At 43.9% G+C, this 23,367-nt stretch overlaps 1 protein-coding gene across 1 annotated transcript in view; it reads left to right on the top strand.

Annotated features, from left to right (window-relative positions):
• LOC144769726 (uncharacterized) overlaps positions 1-3,004 on the top strand; it is a 98,779-nt gene extending 95,775 nt beyond the window's left edge. Inside the window, exon 4 of the mRNA XM_078653907.1 lies at positions 2,651-3,004. Within this exon, the coding sequence (XP_078510033.1) occupies positions 2,651-2,787 (137 nt within the window). The 3' untranslated portion in view covers positions 2,788-3,004. The remainder of the gene's footprint in view (positions 1-2,650) is intronic.
• The last annotated feature ends 20,363 nt before the right edge of the window (positions 3,005-23,367 follow it).

The raw sequence follows: 23,367 nt of genomic DNA, 5'->3' as shown, positions 1-23,367 counted from the left end.
CACATGTCTTTGTGCACGCCCTGTGCACGCCTTCTTTGTACGCCCATATTTTCTTATCTTACGTTTGTCACTTGTTACGCCTACTGTATGCAATACAATTGTACTGTTTTACTATATATACTATGTAATATTAAATGAGAGGGGGCAGCTGCCATTCCATTCCATTGCATGCCACATCATGGTCTTTAGGCTCGAGCCATCCGATTAAAGCCATTCTGACTCAGATATCACGGATCCTGCCTCTTATTTATTGAGCTATCTGTTATAGTTAATGTATAGAAAAATAGTATCGGTAATTAATTATTTATTTACCACAATGGGGAGCCCCACCCAATCAGAGCCAGGGTCCTGCCCCCCTCCCACAGGAGAGTGGCAGGATAGGGGATATACTACCCAGGACAGGGACCCATTGGTCCCTGCCCTTGCCCTACCTGTAACGCCACTAAAATTTGTATTTAGGGGTACCCTGAACCTTCCTTCTTCAGATCCCGTTTCCAAAACAAGAAAGAAGAACAAGAAGAAGACCTGCCATGCAGCTGCTAACATGAGGACAACACCAATGACTTGGCCCCAGCCCTACCGGCCTGTTGATCCTTGAACCTGCTCCTGCTTAATCCCGGCATCTCCTGTGGTCAGCAACCTCGAAAACCCTGAAGGACCTGACTGCACTGCTCATCTGAAGACTGGGACTCCCATGAGCACTGGTTCTGCTCAAACAGCAACAACCCCTGGTGCCAGCCAGGAACCGTGAATCCAGCACACTCTGCACCCGCCGAGCCCAGCATGAGTGAACAAAGACCACGAGGATGTCCCCCCGGCTATTGAGACCTGTGATAAAGTGCCCAAGGACCCTCCTCGACTTTCCTGATGACGCCTGCAGCCTCACAACAAGGGACCCCTCCAACCACGACCAGCTGAGGGTAAGATTTCCCGACACACAAAGACATCCCTGCCCCACGGACCCCTGTGCCAAACTCCTGGGTGGCTGCCTAACCTACTGCTTCCCAACTTACCTCTCAAAGAGGTGGTTGTACCTGAAGAAACTTCGTCCCCGAGTCTGCAGCCTTTGTTCAACATCCCACTTTCCTATTGAAATACATTGTGTGCCCGAAGGCCCAAAAGCACCCTGCACCCAGCTGCCCGTGTGCCACTGGGAGTGCAGCACCTATCCTATCCTACTTCCCCACTTGCCCTGTGTAAGTGACCAGGCGCTCAGCTCCCAAAGCCACGTGGCCTGCCTGCTAGCAGCCACCAACCAAAGGCCCCCTAACCTCCATAGGATAACATTGGGCCTACTCTGCACCCGGCTGCCCCTGTGCTGCTGAGGTTGTAACAACTGTACTTAACTGACCCTGGGAGACCACTGAGTCTACCCCCAGAACCTTAACTCTGTCAGCCGAGTACTTACTCAAAGACTGATAACTTGATTTTCTCCATAGGGTAACATTGGCTGGGTTTCTCACAGAATTTCTTCTGTGTCGAGTTTTGCAACTTTGAAATATTCCTTAAAAATCGTCCGAACAGCAAAAACAAAATTACTCACCTGTCATTAGGAGAGATCACTGTGCTGTATATTTGAGCCCAGCACTGAACCTGAAAAGTAATTATAACCGTGATTTACTGTAAACCCAATTTTCCCCCATAGGAATACATTGCCTGGTTTTTGGCAGAATTTCTTCTAAGTATCGATTTTCAGAACATACAATTATTCCTTAAAAATTGCCTGTGTAACAAAAATTATTTCTCTCAACTATTTACAGGAAATGCACCAGGGCTGAATTCAGGATCCAGCTTTGATTAAGAAAAACATTTGTAAAGTAATTGTATTGCATTTACTTAAAACTTCCCATTGAGCTCAATGTTATTTTGTGTTTAACTTGTGTTGCATATTGCAATAACTGTAACTATTGCATTTAAAAGGCAACTAACTGCTATTTGAAAGTATTCAATTGCAACATCTCATTCTGAGAAAGTATGTATGATACCTACTTGTGGTTCTAAAATAAACAACAATATTTTTTTATATACAAAACAATTGGCCTAGAGTTCAGTTCTTGAGTGTGTGACAACATTTGCTGACTGAGTGTGTACAACAAATGCTTTATACTGTCCTCTGATACTGCCTTACTGCTCGACTAAGCTACTGCTTTTGAGAGTAAGGTTATATCTAACTTTAGCCTCTGCCATACCACTGGGGACTGTGGACTCTGTGCACACTGTACCTTACTTTGGTACAGTGTATAGAGAGCCACTTTCTTACATTGCACCTCAGATCTTTAGTAAGATTGTTTTCGCAACCTGTGCAAAACGCACTTTTTTCTTTCCCCACAACTTCATTCCAGATTTGCATTGCAAAGTTTTACTTCTATGCCTAGGACTCCTGCACCATCACAAGACGGACACTTCAGTCCTTATTGTCACTTCCTACCCTCTAAGGAAGTGAGGAAATGACCACACAAGATTGAAGATGCCGCCTAAAAATTACAGTTTCACTCATGCATAAAGCAAGTCTTTGTTATTGTTAGAAATCATAATAATGGTGAATTGTATTCGTTCCTCATTCTACCCTTGACCTTCAGGCATGCACGAGGCACATTAGAGTGAAACCCCCACCCACTCACCTAATGAGTTGTCTATGGTTTCTTCACAGTGGATCCCGTGGCAATCTCCTACCGGGGCTGTATTACCATCGAGCGCACCCAGGATTTCCCTCCATTTCCCATGGGCACCCTGGAGAGACTTGACCACCTGGAATTCATCAAGGCTTCCCCGATTGTGCAGACATAAAGAGGGCACCTGCACCGCCTCGGCTGTGTCACTCCCTGAAGCGTCTCTGCCTGCAGAGGCCAGCAGTCATGGCCAAATTGATCATTCGACGACATGGAAAACATGTGATGCCCAAACATCATGTTGACTGTTTTGTTTGCTGAGATGTTTGTGACTGTTTTTACCATTAACACTCTCCCATGTGAAACTGAAGCAGAAATAAAGCTTTTGCTAATAATGGTGTCTAGTCTGCCTTGGGAGAGGAGCAGGCTGAGGTTCTAGGCAATAAGAGCTTCCTTGCTCTCCGTTTGATGATGGATGAGTATGCTAGTGATATTGTCCAAGTTATGCTGAATTATAACATTTGTTATTACATGCTGTGCCCTGGGTTGTTTGACAGAATGCTGCATGCATTTACTCTACATGCCTTTACAACACAGTCAGTCACCCGCCTGCGACATTACCACATGTTACTTTAGCAGGCAAGTCACTACAACCACTTGGGTCAGGGCGTGCTGGACTTTGGAATAGTATAAATTACTAATCCAACACCAGTCCGAAAATACGTTCCCTACAGCAAGTCGTTGTAATGATTTGCGTGGTAAAGTAATGCGTGGTAACATTACAGGTGCAGTAGAGACTTAGTTGTATATGCTGGTTGTTTTTAGGACCGCTGGGTAAAGGATGTTTCCTCTGCCCTGCCATGTAAGGTTCTGTATCTCGTGGAGTGATCAACATTCCCCAGAAAAAAAGTTGTAAACCTGTAATAGTTATAGAACCCTGCAGGATATATATGAATGATCAATTTGCTTAAAATGTATCCAGCTTGGTGCAACCCTTAGAGCACCAAGGGACGCATAGTTGTACGCATAGTTGTAAGTACGTACCTCCACTCAGCAGTTCATGGCAGGAAGATTACCTTCCATGCAAACCTCTCAGCGCAGGTCTAGAACACAAAGGGCTTGCAAGAAGGACTCCTCACCCACATGCATATGGACAACTCATCTGGATTCACTATAGGGCCTTATTACAGCATTAAAGTGAGGAAGGTGTGATAACAACCAGCAGCATTGTTTTTATTTATTATTTCATGTACTTCTGTCATTGTGTTGCGCAGTGCTGATATTTTTGTGACTGCTTTAACCATTAAAACGCACCCTTGTGAAACTGAAGCAGAAATAATGCTTTTGCTCAAGATAGTGTCTAGTCTGCTTTCGGCGAGGAGGAGGCTGAGGTCCTTGGCAGTACGAGCTTCCTTGCTCTCCGTTTGGGGATGGATGATTAAGCTAGTGTTATTGTTAATGTAATGTTGAATTATAACATGTGTTATTACATGCTGTGCCCAGGTCAGCACAATAGAACGTAGCATGCATTTACTAAGCATGCCTTACAACGCAGTCAGTTTTACAACTCCAATCTACGTAACAGTAGGGAAGTTGTTGGACCTCAAAATCCAACACCCGTCCAAAAACTTGCTCCCGCAGCAAGTTGTTTTAATGACCTGTGTGGTAAAGTAATGTGTGGTAACATCACAGGTGCAGTAGTGACGTCGTTGTAAATGCTAGTTGTTGTAAAGACCGTGGGATAAAGGATGTTTCCCTGTGCCCTGCCCAGTCAGGTTCTGGATCTTATGGGGCGTTAAAAATTCCCCAGAAAAGAAGTTGTAAATTTGTAATAGTCACAGACCCTGCAGGATATATCTGATACATGAATTTACTTAAAATGTACCCCGCTTTGTGCAACCCTTTGAGCTCCAAGGGACACAGAGTTGTAAGTAAATACCTCCGGCCAGCGGTTCATGGCAGGAAGATTACCTTCCAGGTCAACATCTCTCAGCTCAGGCCAAAACCAAAATAACTAGCAACAAGGACTCCTCACCCACATGCATATGTACAACCCACCTAGATCCAATGTAGGTGTTTATCGATGCCTGAAAGTGAGGAAGGTGTAAGAAAAACCAGCAGAATTATTTTTATTAATTATTTCATGTGCTTCTGTCATTGTGTTGTTCAGTGCTGGTGTTCAACCCACTCCTGGTATGGGATGTAGCTTAACGAAGTGGGATTTAATACTGGACCTGAACTGGGTAATGTCTAGAGAAGACGAAACCAGAAAAACAGCACCTATACAATACATTGAAAAATAGGTTGGCAGTAGCAAGGTAATAAACAAAAGAATTATAGACTAATTATGACAGCGTGCATGCTCCAGGGCAAATGACCTGTTTGTAAATGAGAAGAAATCAAAATAATGAAAGGACAGTTGTTCTCACAAGGTTGTGGTTGACACCCACCAGCTATTATAGGAGAAGTGTCCTAATGGAATCCTTGAGCATGAGGTAAGAGCCCGAAGTACTTACTGGAACTGGTTGCCATATAGCCATTTTTTCTGAATCGCTATTTGGTAATTGCTATTACTAATGTTCAAAGGGTATTTAACCCCTATTCCTTAAATAGCGATTCGTAGTGGGTCGCTAATAGACCTACTTCATATTAATGAGAAAGGCTGTAATTTGTGAACAACTACAATTCGCTGCCGTCACGGGGATGGTGGCTTGCTGGAGTCAACAGACCACATGTTTGTGATTGCTTTTAAATAAAGCAATCATTTCATTTTTATGAAACACATCCCATTTGCCTGCTCTTATAATATATGAATTCAACCATTCGCAAAGGGGAAGAATTCCCAAGTGGACCTCTTCCCAATAGGGAATAGGTTACCATCAACTTTAAGTTGGCGATAAAGTGTGAATCGTAAGCTACCCCTGCTGCCTGAAGGTCACTCCTGCAGATCGTTGCTTCCTCCTGGTTTAACTGCACCTAATGCAGTTCCCGGTAGAGGATGGGCTAAAGATAATGACATGTTTTCAAAGACAATAATGAGCTCCCTATCTGCAAGAGTGCAGGCGTGGCCAGTGCAGGTGAGAGCGGTGGGTGGGGGGATATTCGACACACGACACAAGGGAACCTTAAATTAAAAAAAGGAAAACATGTTCTTTTTAAATTTAAGTTTCCCTCGTCGTCGTATGTTAAATCCCCCCCCTCCCATCCCACCCCCACACTTCCCTGCACGGGCCGCGTATACAAGAGTAACCTTCAGGCACCAGGGGTAGTTTATCATGTTGTCAATAAAGCTGCTAACTGTTATTGACTGAAGAAACATGGGACAGATTTAATAAAGTCAGCCAATACAGAAGAACTTTGGGCAGATTTAATAATATATAGTGCAATGCAGCAATACGTTACAATAACCAAAGCTGCTCTGCTGTGTTATGTAATGGGAAGAGAGGAGTGCATTCGCTTTTACTAAATGTAGTACAATGCGGTATAACAACCAGACTTGCTGAGCTGTGTTGTGCAATGGGAAGAGAGCAGTGCAGTCACAGTTACTAAATGTAGTGTAAGGCAGTATAACAACCAAAGTTACACAGCTTGTATATTTGTAGTGAAGAGAAAGCACAGGGTCATATGACTGATTTTAGCAGTTGCAAACAGAGACTTGGGCTGTTTGCGACCACTGAAAAAATTGCAGCATGTAGTAACCCTATTTTGCGAGTTGGTAACCTATTTCTGACTTGCAAAATAGGGCTTGCGAGCAGCTATTAGAAGGGGCATTCCAAGGGCGTTCCTTCCTAATAGTGAGTCACAAGGCCATTTAGTTAACGGAATGCAGTTGCAAAACAATCACATTTTACTGCCTACTTCAAGTAGGTGGTAAGCCAGTCACAAAAGGAAAGGGGTCACTGACCCTTCCCCTTTGGGATTAGGAGCGAAAAAGTTTTTTAAAAGCATGCAGTGGACCCACGGACCACTGCCTACTCTTAAAAATATGGAACTGAAAAGTTTCATTTTTGTGTTTGAAGCGCATCCCGTTTGCCTCAGAGGACAGACAGGATGGGAAAAGGCAGCATTATCAGATCACAGAGAGCAGCACGGAGGGGTTCAGGGGCAACACATTTACCAAAGATGGTGGGCCAGCGGACCACAGGACCAGGAGTTCAGGGGTCCAGGGGCACATAGCTGACCTCAGAGAGGAGCTGAGAGGTGAGTGGGTAGAATAGCAGACTACAAAGGGCAGACAGGAAGGGGCAGGGGCACCACCTGCATTAAGAAGGGCAGACCGAGGGGCCAAGAACTGAAGACTCAGCTCAAAGGGAAGCGAGAAGCGAAAGAGGAGCAACACTTACCATGGAGTGCAGGTGGAAGTGTCAGGGAGTTGACAATGGAGAGTGGATGGGAAGGTAGGGGATTCATGATGGCAATGGATTGCAGATGGAAAGGCTGATGCAACAGAACCCATGGCCAATCAGAACTGCACAGGACATATGCCGCTTATAGTGGGGCTTTACCGCTTTCAGTGGTTTGAGTGCTGTGCTAACACTCAAATTTACCCTAATGAAGGCCATGCATGGGGGCTGCCTGAAGGGGTGTTGGATGCAGAGCCTGCACCCAACCCCCACAGTGCATGGCCGAAGGCACTGAGCAGGATATAGGCCAAGTGCAGTGGGTGTTGGTTGCAGGGTCAATGCATGTATGCACACTGGTGAAGGCCATGGATTTAGATGCACATGGGGAATGGTTGGACACTGGACCAGCACACAAACCTTGCTGCACACAGCCAAAGACTATGTACATTGAGGGATGCAGCCTGCAGGGCATTGGCTGGGCCAATATCTGGCTGTACATGGCTTCAGTCCATGCACAATGGGGATGTTGGGTGCATATAAGAACAATCACAGAAATTAGCATACACTATTAGAAAAGTGCTTACAATCATACTGCAACCTAAAACACCTGTGAGTCATTAGTACATTATACATTCTTCAGCAACGCATAATGTATTGAAATTGTCACAGAACTTCAAGAAATAAATATGTGCACCTTATAAATCTCCAGTTTATATAGAAAGTATCTATAGTGCTACACAACAACTCATAAAGATCAGCATGCATAGAGAAATCTACAGGCCAATAATGTACTCTAAGGAGAAACTCACAAAATATGGTGACTATCCTGCACTTACACAAGTGCACTGCACACACACAGGCACACAGCTCATATCTGGTGCATCGGTCCACTAGTGAAATTCAAAGCTCTTGAAGTAAGATACACTGAACCATGGTTGTTTACTAAGGTTATCTAATATCTTGTGAGAAATTGGGTTGTTGATTGATTGAGGTGTGAGCCCTGGTCAAGCAACAGCCACAATCCCTGGCAGGGTGAATCACTAAAAAAATCACTAAATTAATGTGTGATTAACCCTGGGTAGCTTGGCACAAAAAAACTGTCAATCAGGCTTAACTCAGAGGCAATGTGTAAAGTATTTATGCAGCACACAAACAGTAATAAAGTGAAAACACAACACAAGAAAAGTCCCACACCATTATAGAAGAACAGAGCAAATTGTACTACATTACTTGACACCAACATGGCAAAAATCCAACTAGTAGTATAGGAGTTATGAATTTTTAATGTTTTTACAAAAAACTATCGCTTGAGAGAACAAAGCCCAACCTCCGACATCTAGTCGTACAAGACCAGATCAAAGTCGCTAAATATGGTCGACCACAATTGAGCGGATTGGGCCTGGTCAGCGCTTACCTTTAGACTTAGAAGACATTTTGAAGAAAAAGTACTGAGCAGTTAAAGATTCAGTGAGGCAAGGCTACTGGCAATGTCCAAAGAAGACGCATCGTTGATGGAGAATGGCTGGATGGAGTCCCACTGAAGATTCAGGGCCTTATTTATGGGCTTTTGCTGTAGGGCAGAGCCGCAGGCCTCCCTGCTGCGCTGCCCTATGGCAAAGGGAAAGGGCGGGAATGTGCTGTTTCTATATGATCCGGAGCATTCTTGTCCTTTTCCCCTGCGCAGGCGCACAAAGGGCTGCCGTGCACCAGTGCAGGTACTTTTACACCATGGTGCAATGGTACCTGCGTTGCGGGGATGATTTATTTTGTGCAGGAAGGCACGCTTCCTACACAAAATCTATCCAGTCAGAAGTTTTCTTTTTTCTATTGTGTGCTGCAGAATGCAGCACACATAGAAAAATTTAAAGCACAAGTAGAAATGTTTTCATTTCTCCTCATTTCTCCTCCCTAATGCCACCCCTGCAGTGGTGTTAGGTTCTGAAACATTGCTAGGTTTACGGTGCCTGGTAAATCTAGGAATGTGTCAGGTTCTATGGGTGTTGCATGGGAACACCCACAGCAACACCCATGGAACGACCCTTTCACGCAGTTTTCTACATTAAAGGGGCACATATTTATAAGGCCATGAAAGGGCATGTAAAGTGGCTTTATGTGGCCTTATAAATATGTGGTGGCACATTGCGCCACCGTAACGCCAAAAAAGTGACGTTCTGGAGGAGCAAAACTGGAATTTAAGGCTTGGTAAGAGCGTTATATTACCAAGTCTAATTGTCAGATTAAAACTGCATTTAGGTTGTAATGGCAGACCTGGGACACATGTTAGGGTTACTTAAGTGGGTGCACAATATGTGCTGCAGGTTCACTAGTAGCATTTAATTGACAGAACCTGGGTTTGAGGTATTGCACTCTACGAGAATGTTTTAACTACATTAAATATGCCAATTAGGTGTAAGTGAAGTTTATCATATTTATGGGAGTGAGGACAAGCACATTAGCACTGGTTAGCATTATTAAAGGGCACAGATTACTAAGACCAACAAATTGAACTTCAGCAGGAAAATGGAGGTAAGTAGGCAAAAGGTTTGGGGGAAGACCACTCTAAGTCAGGTCGATCATCATCTATAAGCCACACTTCGACCAATACTGCAGACTATGCATGTCTGATCTTTGTGGACCTTTGCGGGGAAGAGTATTGGCCTAAAAAAAGTCGCACTAGCCTTTTAAAAAATAGGGATGTGGTTTCCTTTGTGGTGCAAGCATGAGCTAAACAAATAAATGAAGGAATAAAGAAATACAACAGAAACATTACGACACCTAAATGTGGTGGGCATGTGCTTCAATAAAAAATTAAAAAGTAAAGCTCAGTATGGCATTCCAAGATGGTATGCCATCTAGGAATAGTAAAAAATGATAAAGTATGCAGAATACTGTTTCAAGATTGTAGCCCGGTTTTGAATCTTGCAGCAGTGATGCCTGGCACTCTTCATAAAAAATGTGTGGTCCTGTATCAATGGCAGAAAAGCTGCTGCTACTCTCATTACTCAATTAGCACTAGTCTGCATTTGCAGATGAGCTATTGAGGGACTAAATAAATTATGTCTCTGAGGTCAGACTTCTCTGACTGTGGATTAACACAAAGTAAGCAAGCAAAATACTGTCACCCAGACTACCTGACGTCCTAAAGACCAGGCAGAGCCACTCATTGACCACAAAGCCAATTGCTGAAGAGGGCTGACCCACTACCCAACTGTTTATATACTGATCTGAATGGCTGAATTAATATGCAAATGACACTCTGTCTGATGAATAACTGAAGTGGGCTTACTGAAAGACTATTTTCTCTAGGTAAGATTATGTATCATTTTGAAAAAAAAGCTACAATGGTCTTTTGGTCAGACCCAAGACACACCGGAATAGATAGAGCACACTGACTAGAAGCTCAGTGGGCCCTTGGCTTGTGTGTTTAAGACATGCAGCACTAGTCAACAGCATCACAATCTTCCCTGAAATACATGGAACAAATGTTGTACCGGAAGACCAGTGCAAGCTTTCTACAAAGACATGGAACAAGTATGGTAGTCAGGGCCAGTGCAAGCTTCATTCCAAGACAAGGGACAAGTGTGGTACTGAAGGGCCACTGCAAGCTTACTTCAGAGATATGGAACAATTGTGGCACTGAGCAGCACTATTTAACACCGCCATTAGATATAACGAACAAGAAGCATTTCAGATTTAGTTCAAGTGTAAGGAACAGCACTGGGGTGTGTGAGTGCAAGGTTGACTCACATGCATAGCAAGATTTCCACATACAAAACAGGTAGAATACCAGGAAGGGGTACATACTTCCCTTACACCCATAGGACACACCATGATCTGGTCAGAAACAATGCAAGACCCCCTTGCATGCACAAAGCATGGATACAATCTGCATCAACAGTCCAAGCCTGTGTGTAAAAACACCCACCCACATCCATTGTGCAGTATTTGGTAGCAGTGGAAGGTCTCCTCAAATGAAGCACATACATAGGATAGTCATCAACAGTGCAAGATAATATACAAAACAGGTATCACACTAGCCACACAACATCTAAGCGTGATTCAGGCATAAAACACCCATAGTAAAGTATAGAGGTGGGTGAGCCAGATGCTAGGCTCTGGTTCAGTCCAAGGTCCTCTTGAGCCCTCAAACCCAAAATTCTTGTGTCTTCTGCCTGCCACCCACTCTCTAACCTAATGCACCAAGAACACAAGACAAAGCATTAAACTTTTATGTCAAACTGAAGCAACAAAGAGATTACAATTTAGTGGATGAATTACACAACGTGAGACCAGAAAACCTGGGATCAATGTCAGCTTGTCCACTTGAATAAATTGTGTGATTCTAGTAATTAATTTTATCATGACTCCTGTTTTATATTATTGCATATGAGAAAACCTTAAAATATGTGAGGATGAATGCTGTTCAAAACTCTAATGTGTTTTACTTAATACACTATATTGTGAAGGGATGGTCTCAAAAGGGGCGGAAACATGGTGGCAGCTAGTTGAGCCGCCGCTGCGCTCCAATTCAGGGCTCACGTAATGCTTTCCCTTTTTCTCTCTAGTAGATGCCGGAAAATACATTTTTTTAAGCGAATTGCTGCTACTTATGGGGATACTTTGCTGCAACATTGAGAACTGAAAAAAAAGGAATACATCTCTTACTTCATCAGTGTCCCGGCCCATCTCCTTGCTTACGGTTGCTCGCTGCCTATGTGTTTTGCCACCGCAGCCCTTCCAGCTCTCCCTGCGCCTGGCCTATTGCAGTGGAGGTCGGCCGCGCTGGAGCTTCGCAGAGGCCGCAGGATTCGGTGCCTTCTCCAGGGCGCTCAGGGCAGCGGCAGCACTGGTGCTTCCGGGTCCCCTGGGAGTGGAGGTGTGCCGGACAAGACGAGGGGGAGTCCAGGAGCTCCGTAGAGGGTAAGGAGCGGTTGGGAGAGCCAAGCCGAAACCAGGTGAGCGAGGAGTTATTGATAGATTCCATAGTTAGTATGCCACCTGTGCAAGACAAAGTTGTTGTTTCAGGGTCTGGCGCCACGAATAAAGTAAAAGGCAAAAAGCGTGGATCTAAAACAAAAAATAATAAGAGAGAGGTGTGGGGAGAAGAGGACCTTTTGCCGGAGATAAACAAGGGTACAAAAAGCCAGAATCTAACGCACGGTCTCATTGGCAATAGTAACAAAAATATTATCTCTACCTTTTTGTGTGCAGAAGTTAAGGCTAAGCGCGCTATAGGGCGTAGAGCAGCTAAGGCTGTTAAATCTGCTGTGGCCCCTGGTGGTACAAGATTGACGCCATCCTTGAGATCATACTTTAAAGTTGTACCACACGTTTTTGACTTAGCGAAAAAGGGAGCCTCCTGCAGAGTGCCCCCTGGGCTAATCCCCTTTCCTCTCTGAACCCTGGATATGGCAGGACCCCTAGTAGGGGTTAACAACCATGATATCAACTCTGAGGTCCTGGGCGCAGCAGGGGGTTTAGAAGGTGCCATCGTGGGGATGGGGGATGTGGATGTGACAAAGGAGCTGGCGCCGGAGCTACAGCAGATAATAGAGACTTTGGAACAAGATGTGGCGCAGCAGGAGGTCTCTGCCTCAATGATAAGCAGCTTACAGGTTGAGGGAGGATTGGCAGCGGCCTCCTTGGAATCTATGTTTTCATCTCTGTCGCTGGATATAAAAAAGGGATTTGAAGTGTCTACTGCTAATCTGACTGAAATTAGAAGCTTCTGTGAATCCTTGGAGAGCAACATAGATGGTCTCAATGCTAGGACGGTGGCTCTAGAGGATACTGTGGCAGGCCTTTCTTTTCATCTGGATAAGGCCAAGACTGACATTATTAACCTCGAAAAAGAAGATCTCGCCCTTAGTGACAGAATGGAGGTTTTGGACGCAATAACCTCCGAATCCTTAATGTTCCTGAAGGGAGTGAGGGTACTGATATTAAACAATATGTCACCACACTTTTAAAGGATTCTTTAGGGCTCGAGCAGTCAGTAGAAGATTTAGGCACTGACATACAAAGAATTCATAGGCACCTTTTTAGGAGGAATCCACAGAGGTCTAAGCCTAGGAAGATCCTAGTTAATTTCCACACTTGCTCTCTTAAAGAGTTGATTCTTAATAAAGCTCTAAAACAGAAATCTCTGAGTGGCAAGGGATTTACTTTTCAAATAAGGTCAGATTTGTCCAGGGTGACCCTGGACAAGCAATGGGAGCTAGGGAAGAGGTTAGAGGCCTCCAGGAAGTTAGGGGCAGTAGCACAACTTAAGTTCCCAGCCGCACTAAAGATTATGTACAATAATAAAATGCACAACATTAGTTCAGTACAGGCCGCAGATGAATTGCTACTGGACTTGAGTAAAGATGAAGGCCCATCAGGTTAGTTTGAGACCGTCCTGGTTTTCAGTAGTTTTTTTTCCATTTCTCTAGCTTCGCATTCTTAGAGTAATTTATATATTTTACATATACTCTAAACTGAGCATTTGGATAAGGTTTGGACAGGTCTTATCTGTATCGTTCTTCTATCTTTTTGCAGGGAAATTCAGTTTTGCGGGAGTCCTGTGGGGCGCTACTTTCTGGACTTACCGCTATATGTATCAACAAACCATTTTGCATTTCCTAAATAGCGAATTTTAAGGAATCGCTATTTAGGAAATGCAAAACGGTATGTATGTACAAAATCGCTTTCCAATAGCGATTCCTTAGCATTCCTAATTTGAGATTAGCAAATTGTCATTCGCAAATTACCCCTTCATTTCCATGGGCCAGGAGGCCCATAGGAATGAAAGTGCAATTTGCAATTAGCAATTAGCAATTTGCTGATCGCAAATTAGGGATTTTTCCAAGGGTGCAGGGGTGTCTCAAGAACACCCTGCTGCACCCCTGAAAATGACATTTGGGGGCATATGGCGCACATACATGCCCTAAGGGCATGTATGGGCGTTATATGGCACCTTTGGTTTTTTTCAAAAAAGCTTTTTGATAAGAATTCGCAAATTACCACCAACTAGAAGTTGGTGGTAATTTGCTAATCCTTAATGGCATTTTTTCCATAATATTTGTTTGATACATTGCATTTAAGGAATCGCAAAATTTGCAATTCCTTAAGTGCAATCGCAAAATAAGGATTAGCAAATTTTGCTAATCCTTATTTTGCATCAAACTTGTTTGATACATTCCATTTGTCTATTTAGCATTCGCAAAGGCCGAAATTCGCAGAATTTCGGCCTTTGCGAATGCTAAATAGCTTGATACATATAGCGGTTAGTCCAGATAGATAGGGCAAGGGTTTCCCATGGTAGAGGGGGGTATAGGGCACGGGGGTAGTGGGTGGGTGTCGCAAGGTAAAACATTAAAAAAATGTCCTTATTCTTTTCTCTGTAGTGCTCTTTTTTATAGAGCGATTTCTGTTGCAATTATGGTGGCCTTAGATAGGGCTAGGGGGTTCTTGTGGAAATTCGATCAAATGGTAGGGGGAGGCAACGTTATTTATCAATAGTTTACCCATTCTCTCCTGGAATATTAATGGCCTCGCACCAGACCTAGAAGAGACAAGATCTTGCAATATCTCTGTGATTCTGATGTGCAGGTCATTGTTCTTCAGGAGACTCATTTGTTAGAACCAGAGATGCTTTCCCTAGTTAAAGAGAATAGATGGATTGATTTTGCAATTTCTATAACTCAGACTATGAATATTAGGGGGGTCACAATACTTTTCAAGAAATCAGTAAAGGTGCGTCTTATATCTAAGTTGGTAGATCTAGGTGGCAGATGGGTCATTGTAACAGTAAATATTTCGGGTACACAAATTACAATTGTTGGTTATTATGGCCCGAATCATGATGACCCCTCTGTTCTTAAATCCATTTTTCTCACCTATTATTGTATCCAGAACCTACTGTTTTGGCCGGAGACTTTAATATAGTTTTAGACCGCCTCCTTGATAAATCACCAAATAGCCGGGCCTCAGTCCCTTCTAAAACCAGGGCCTTTTTATTTGATGTTATTAAGCAATACGCCTACCTAGATATATGTAGGCTATGGTCAGGGCAACAGCCAGGCGCATCCTTTCGTAACTATAAATATTGTCATCAATCAAGGATTGATTTTATCTTGATCAGTAAGACTCTGAAGAGTGCAGTAAAGAACATCTCCTACCTCCCCTCACACCTGTCAGACAATTCAGCAGTATGGTTGGAAATGGAAGGTATTGCTCAAGCTTCCCCCAGAATTTGGTTGTTTGATCGCTCGCTTCTCTTTGAAGATGAGGAGATCTCCTCTTTGGTGAGTGCGACTGAGTGGTTCATGAAAGTGAACATTGTGGAGAAGTGTGGCTCACTGGTTAGAGGAGGCAGACCCTGAAGCAGAGGTCAGACCCGGGACCAGGGTTCAATTCCCGACGCGGCAGGGTCTTGAGCCCAAATATCCACGGACTCGATAATTCTCGTTTCGGTGCCTACTCGAATCACGGGTTCACACTCTGCAGCTCTGGGCATTAGCCTGCTTAATCTCCACTATGGCCCCCCCGCGGCGGGATGCCTGGCTTTCACCTTGGGGAAGCCAGGACGGGTTCCCAAGGCAAGCGCCGAGATGCCTACGGGTAATCGAGCGCTATATAAGAATGCATAATAATAATAATGCATAATAATTGGCTCAGCCTTATTAGGTTGTGTTTGGGACTCCTACAAGGCCTTTTTAAGGGGCCAAATAACTAGTAGAGTTACCTATAGCAGGACACTCTATAGAGAGGAGGTAGCCTCTATTCACTACAAGGTGAAATAGATTTACACTTAGATGCTACGGCCGATACTTTACAAGAGCTTCAGAACAAGTTTATGCGAGTGAAGGGACAGTTGAATTCAGTGTTGAATACTCGAGTACTTCACAGTTGGGAAGCGTGCAAAATTGCTAATTTTGAATATGGGGAGGGAGCGGGTAAACTTTTATTTTGGAAAACTAAAACTGATCAGGTTCGTAACAATATTGGCTTAATCACTCAGGATAATGTGGTATATACATCAGATGAGGATATTCGGAGGATTTTTAGGTTGTTTTTTCAGGATATTTATAAAGAAGATAAATGTATTGAGTAGGACAGTATTGAGGACTGGCTGAGTGAGATAATACTGCCCTCATTGACCTTGGAACAACGTGCTTGTCTGGATCGGGTGATCTCGCAGGATGAGGTTAATGAAGCCATCATGAGTAGTAAGAAGGGGAAGGCGGCAGGCCCTGATGGCCTTCGTGAGGAAATCTATAGGGTCTTGGTGAAAGCTATTGTTCCATTCTTAACTATCTTATTCAACCAGATCCTCCAGGAAGGAGTATCTCCTCCAGCCTCGTGGGATAATGCATTTATAACCCTTATCTTAAAACCTGGTAAATCTGCATCAAATTGTGGGTCCTAAAGGCCGATTTCTATCCTTAACGTCGACTATAAAATCTTTACCTCCATTATGGCCTGGTAGCAGGTGATATCCTGCACCATGATCAGAGGGGCTTCGTTAAGGGTCGTCAGCTTTTTGAACTGACCTATGATTTGATAGGGGCTATAGATATTGCATCCACTGATTCCCTTCCTTTGGCAGTCCTTACGCTCGACGCTACTAAGGCCTTCGACAGGGTCAATTGGTCATATCTGTCGGGGGTCTTAGGTAAGTTTAACATCGGAGAAAAATGTTGTCGAGCTGTGAGATTGCTCTACCAGAATCCCTCGGCTTGCCTTTTGGTGAATGGATCTTTGTCGGACTCTTTTAACATCACAAGGGGAACACGTCAGGGCTGCCCACTCTCCCCTCTCCTCTTCAACCTATATATTGAACCTTTTGCCCAATGGCTGAGGGATGAGCTTAACATCAATACTTCTAGGTACAGGGAGTGGGAGAAGAAGGTGGCCCTATGCGCGGACGACATTTTGATCTTTTCATCAGAATTACATACAGCCCTTCCGTCGGTGATTAAACTGGCTCAGGATTTTGGTACAATTTCCGGTTATGAAATTAATGCCTCTAAAACAGAGATCATGGCTTGGAACATTGAGGAGTCTTTGGTAGGGGTGCAGCTCAGTTAAAAAATGAGGTATCTTGGTATCAATATCATCCAAGATGTCAGTAAAATCGCCGACTTCAATCTGTCCGTAGTAGCGAAGTAAAGTAGAAAACCTATGAGATCATGGTCTTCATTACCGTTGTCTATTTTAGGAAGGGCTAATCAAATAAAAATGTCTATTTTAGCTAGAATTACTTTTCTTTTGAATACTATTCCTCTTTTTCTTTAATCTTCTTATTTATCTAAGTTGCAGAGTGATATCAATTCATTTATTTGGGCTTACCCTATACCCAGGATTGCCTGGAAAAAATTTAGGCACCGAAGAGAAAAGGGAGGTCTAGCCGCTCCGGATCTTCAGCTGTATGCATGGGCATTCCAGCTTACCCATTCTCGCATGTTACTAAAGATGCCTACAAACATAGGAGTTGGCTGTATATTCAGGGCTATGCTTAGTGGGGTACATTTTTCACAGGAGGGTTTCTTGTTTATATTTGGTGATCCCAAATAAAAAAAAAAAAAAAAACTAAAGGTTTTACAGGGCATAGCTAGAACATGGGCCAAGTTGCGCTGCTCTGTAATGCTGGGGTATTTTTCTAGTATGGCACCTCTGTGGGATTCGCCTGGTGGCTCAAGGATAGACTGGTATTGCCCTTGAGAGAGGCAGGTGTGGAGTTTGGGGTGATTTGTTTGTAGATGGGGCTCTGGTTCCATGGGAATCCCTCAGGGACAGGGTTGGTCCAAACCTCTCTAGGTTTAAATACCTTCAGATGGCTAGCTGGGCCCAGTCACAGACTACAATTAAACTTAGTTTCCCAGTAGGGGGAAGCAACCATCTGGAGTTCCAGCTCACTAATAAGACCCCTGCAAAAAAGGAAATCTCTTTTTGGTACCACACTATTCTAGAAGAAATTTATGGTGAATTTCAGCTGGCCGATAAGCTCTGGGTGAGTTAATTTTTGGACCGAAATGTAGGGAGTCTTTGGCTAGACTCTTTTAAGACACTGTGGGAAATTGTCAAACCAGCGTGGCTTAGAAGGAATCACCTCTTTACCCTACATAGGGCCTACTATTCACCCCAGAGGCTCTCAAAATTCTCAAAAGACTTGCCTGTATCATGTATGAGATGTGTGACAATAGCTGCTTTGGATCTGCATATGTTCTTTGACTGTCCATCTTTGTCTCCCTTCTGGGATTCTATAATCAGACTATTGTCGGACTCGCTTGGCCGACCCATTATAATTAATCCCGCATTGGTAATATTTGGTGTGATGGATGGTGTTACAGGCCCTGCTAAGTACATTCTTTTCTATACCATCCTCAATGCTAGGAGAGAAATTTGTAAAAAATGGAAGGACTCTACATCACCCTCCTTTCTCGACTGGCAGGCATCAGTATTACAGGTCTCCAGACTAGACTTAATGAGACCAGGCAATAAAAACAAAAGAGCTTTTTGGAATCTTTTAAAGTGAAGGCAGCAGTGAGACGGTGGATGTTTTTTTTTCTCTCCTCCTGTCCAATGATTACCCTTCCTTTCCTTTTTTTCTTTCCAGGCATATCCTGACATATCAGGTTGCGCCCTGTGGTGTTTGTTGGGACATATGCTCAGTAAGGCGGCCCCATAAAGGTCTCCGAGTAAAAGTTCCCAGAGGCTCTGATATCACTGATAGGCAAAGGTCATCTTTCTATATGCCTATTTATCCAGTGTACTGAGGCAGTGTATCGCTCTTTCTGGGACTTAATCGGGTGACAGGGGTGGAGAATGAGGACAGAAAAAAAGAAATACACTATAATGTTGCTCCGTATAAAATAAGAATATAGGCCACATATAGGATGCACATGACTACTAACTTTCCTCAGAGGGCCAGCTGTACTGGATTCTCAGAATCAGGTCCTTTACGACTGCCAAAAAGCTGTGTACAATGTACAAAAGGCAAATTGCAATTCAGTAACTTGTTACTGAACCACAATTTGCATTTGCTACCAAATACCGATTCTGTATTTGGAAGGGGCATTCTTTTCAAATCTTGAATAAAAATAATACTGAATACAAATGGTATGTATTAATCTTAAGTGACCAGATTCCAGTTACAAAACAGTTTAAAACTGGAGAACCCATTCAAAACAAGCATTTGCAATGCAATAGGTCTCGCATTTGTCAGAGTTGGAGCTATTGGCTTTGTAACTTCAATGTGTTTTATGTATTTTTTTTTTGTTTGGAGTGTAGTGGGTGTATGAACAGAGACACAGCTGCAGCACTGTTTGAAGGATTTAGAATGGGGTATTTACTGACTGGACCAGAGAAGCAGCTAACACCACTGCCTAGAGGACCAAGAATGAGGAATTGCCATTCGGAACCGTGACACAGCTGCAGCACTGCCAAGAGGACTTAGAATGTAGCAATTTACGATGGGACCAGAGTAGCAGCCGCAGCACTATCTGGAAGACTTAGATGGAGGAATTACCAGCTTGTCCATAGTAGCAGAGTGCAGCACTGTGTAGAAGACCTAGAATGAGGAATTACTAACAGGACCAGAGAAGCGGCTAAAGCACTGACTATAGGACTTACAATGAAGACACAACTGAGACCAGAATCGACACTGTAGCACTGCCTAAAATACTTAGAATGAGGTAAAATCACTGGAATTAGAGAAGCAGCTGCAGCAATGTCTAGAGGACTAAAAATTAGGAACAACTACTGTGACCAGAGAAGCAGCACATTCTAGAGGGCCAACAATGAGGAATTACCATCGGGAATAGTAACACAGCTGCACTACTGCCTACAGGACTGAGAATGTGGAATTACCACTGGTAACAGAGACACAGGTACGACACTGCATAGAGGATTTAGAATGAGGAATTACTGATGGGACCAGAGAAGCAGATAGGAGCACTGCCTAGAGGACTAACAATGAGGAATTACCACTGGTACGAGAGAAGCAGCTGCAGAACTAACTAGATAGAGGACTGAGAGGATTGCAAATGAGGAATTACAACTGGGAACAGAGACACAGCTGCAACACTGCCTAGAGGGCTAAGAATGAGAAATTACTACTCGGTCTAGAGAAGCAGCTAGCAGCACTGCATAGAGGACTATGAATGAGGAATCACCATTGGGAACAGAAAAGCGGCTAATAGCACTGGCTTGAGGACCATGAATGAGGAATTACAACTGAGACCGACACACAGCTGCAGCACTGCCTAAAGAATTTAGAATGTAGGAATTCACAAAGGGACCAGAGTAGAAGCTGCAGCACTGCCTTGAGGACTTAGAATAAAGAGTTACATCTGGACCTAGAATCACTGCAGCAGTACTACCTAGAGGTCTTAGAATGAGGAAAAAACACTGAAACAAGAGTAGCAGCTGCAGCAACGTTCTAGAGGACTAAAACTGGGGAATTACCACTGGAACCAGAGAAGCAGCACTGGCTATAGGACCAAGAATGAGGAATTACTACTGGGACTAGAGAAGCAGCTCCAACACTGGGTAGAAGACTGATAATCATGAATTACCACTGGGACCATATTAGCATCAAGCAGCACTGCCTAGAGGACTGAGCATCACGTGTCACATTAATACTTTCGGTGCGCATGAAGGCCCCCGGCCGTCATGCGTCACGGTGGGTGTGTGCGGAGAAATGCCGGGGCCATCCAAATTCCGCCTACTGTTTAAAACACCCGAACAGGGCTAAAATGTGCGCAGTGCCTAAGGCGTTAAAGATCTGTTGTGGCACATGAAAGATCTGGTGCGGTATCGTTGCCCTAGAAATTGTTTCCTTATTTCAATAGATGCCGCAGTGTTACCCATGTCTCTGTGCTCCCCGGCCCTCCACTGTCTGTGTGCCTCTACATTGTATAGCATGGCTACACATTTTTGTGTAAACCAACAGGTGTCATAGGCTTGTTATCCACAGCTCCATGACCAGGAAATTGAGAATTGATCCTTTAATTCAACAAACAGAAGTAAACAATATTTGTATGGAAGTGAGCTTAAAAGAATATTTATAATTGTGTCTGTTTCAGGAGGAAGTTAGTGACATTATCATTTGGAAGGATATTATGCTAATATGGAAGGAATCTGATAACTGACTGTGAAATAAATATATACTCTGGCATTAAACATTTACATTAAACAGCTGTTTGGAAAAGGATAATATTGTCAAAAAGATCGAGTAAAACAATATATATTTGACTGCAACCGACCGTTTCCACAGATTTTACCTCTGGTTGATTGGATGCATCTTTAGCTGATGTGGAACAGATTCCCCGAGATAGGTTTTGTTTACATTTTTTTTTTTTAGGGGCAATATTGTCAAAGCAGTCTGTTTTAGCTGCAGCTTGTTACCTAAAATATTTATTTTTTAATGCTTGTTTTTTACTTCATTTTTTACAATATTTGAGGGTGGGGTCAGAGGTGCAGGCTCTGTTACCTTCCCAGAAAAAAACTCTGCTTTTATTTTATATTTAAAGACCCTGCACTGCCCAGTCCCTTCCTTCTGTTTTATTTCTCCCTTGTCATCCACACGCTCTGTGCATATTCAGTCATCAAAACAAGCTATCAAGTTTATATGGGACTGGCAAGTCACAAGTAGAGGCCAAGTTTTAATTATATTTTAAAACAAAAGGCGGGAGGATAAAGTCATGGGTGCTGGGCACTTCAAAGATAAACAAAGAGGACTGATTGTGGTGTGAGACTCTCCAAAAGGGGGTTGGGGTAGATCGAGGTTTAGAGAAGACTCCGAAGCAAATAGGTTTGGAGCGAGAAAAGTCGTAAATTTTAGATAAGACAGCAAGACAGAAAGTAGTAAGTGGATATTTTCAGAAATTCTAAAAACTCACACAGCAAAATTATTTCAAGTTAAAATCTCCAATCCATCAAAAGTATTTATCACTGCTCCAGGAAAACTGATCCTAGTTATTAGAAAAATGCTTTATTAATGAAGATGGCTTACCTGAGCAAGAGTACTAGTAAAGGTAACATTACTACATGTTGTACCTGTTGTTGACAAAACAATAAAGAGTTATACAAATAAAAAAACTTACAGTGCTGCCAGCGTTGTGACTTGGTATACTGAGCAGTTAAATGAACCTGCTGATTCAGTTGCTATTTTCATAATATTTTACATAGGGGGAACTGAATATGTGAACAGAGAGCTTCCTACTGGGCCAATCATTTACATCCTGTTCGTTTGCCAATGCTGCGTGCACTGAGTTCTTAGAAATCAAAGAAGAGGACATGGATGTTAATAAAGTACCAACACATTTGGCATCCTTTATCTGTCACACTATAGTGGCCCAAATGAGGAGTTGGATGCCATATCTGTATTTGACATGTGACTTGAAAGGACAGTACCCGCACCTCTCAGCACCGCAAAAATACATTTAATGGGTGAGTACTGGCATAGTATAAGCAAGTACTGACGGTAGCATTTAACACTGGGATCTCAGCTATTGCTGCTGCCGAATGATTTGCTGTAGAAAGCACGTTATGCCTCGGTGGCAAAAAGGAACAAACCTACATTAGTTACAATCGACTGCAAATTATGTAGGTTGCAGACATTCACTGATTGCCCTGTGGAGTTGGGTGTGAACAATGTATATAATATGTGTAGGGAGAAGCAGAGAAAGCGGCCAAATAAAACCTCTGTTAACAAGGCAGTTCTGCAATGTAGACAACAATCACCGCCGCAGCCCGGAGGAAAACACCGGAAGCAGATGTCCGGCCCGCCGCCTGGTTGTGGGCGGGGCGGGAAGAGGTGTGCCCGCTCCCACTGCCTTACGGAAAGCTTTGTCTGTTGTCCTCCGGACTCCCGAGTCGTGAGGGACCGGAAATGCCGTGCCAGCCATGGCTGGGGGGCCCGTGCAGAAGAGGGAGCCCCCGCTGGAGAAGGAGAGACCGGCCCGCCTCCTAGCGCCAGCCGACCCGGTGAGTCCCGGATAGAGAGGAGGGGCGTGAGACCTCATGCATGCGGCGGCCGGGGCGCTTCTATGTCTGCGGCGGCGGCGGGGGAGGCGGGGGCGGGGTGGTGGTGGTGGTTGTAGTCTCTGTATGCGTGCGTGTGTGCGTGCGTGTGTGTAGGTGCGCTCCTGCGTGTCTGTGTGTGTGTGTGGCCCTTCCTGCCTGCGTGTGCATGTGTGTGTCTGTGGCAGGGGCTGAGCACGGCGCCGGCTGTGCGTGCGCGTTCACGAGGTCAAATCTCGGCCTGAAGCGCGTGGCACTTTGCTGTCCTCATTCCCTGAAAAGTAACAACATAAGTTGTCTCGCTAGACGCAAAAGCTTCGCTTTTGCTTACGTCTAGCGAGACCTAAAAAGGAAGGGGACCCCCTTTTTGCTGTTAGAATGTAAAAAAAATATTTTTAAGAGGAGTC

The sequence above is a fragment of the Lissotriton helveticus genome, chromosome 7 (genome assembly GCF_964261635.1).
Source record: "Lissotriton helveticus chromosome 7, aLisHel1.1, whole genome shotgun sequence".
Taxonomy (NCBI): Eukaryota; Metazoa; Chordata; class Amphibia; order Caudata; family Salamandridae; genus Lissotriton; species Lissotriton helveticus.
This window is presented reverse-complemented; position numbering and strand designations above follow the sequence as displayed.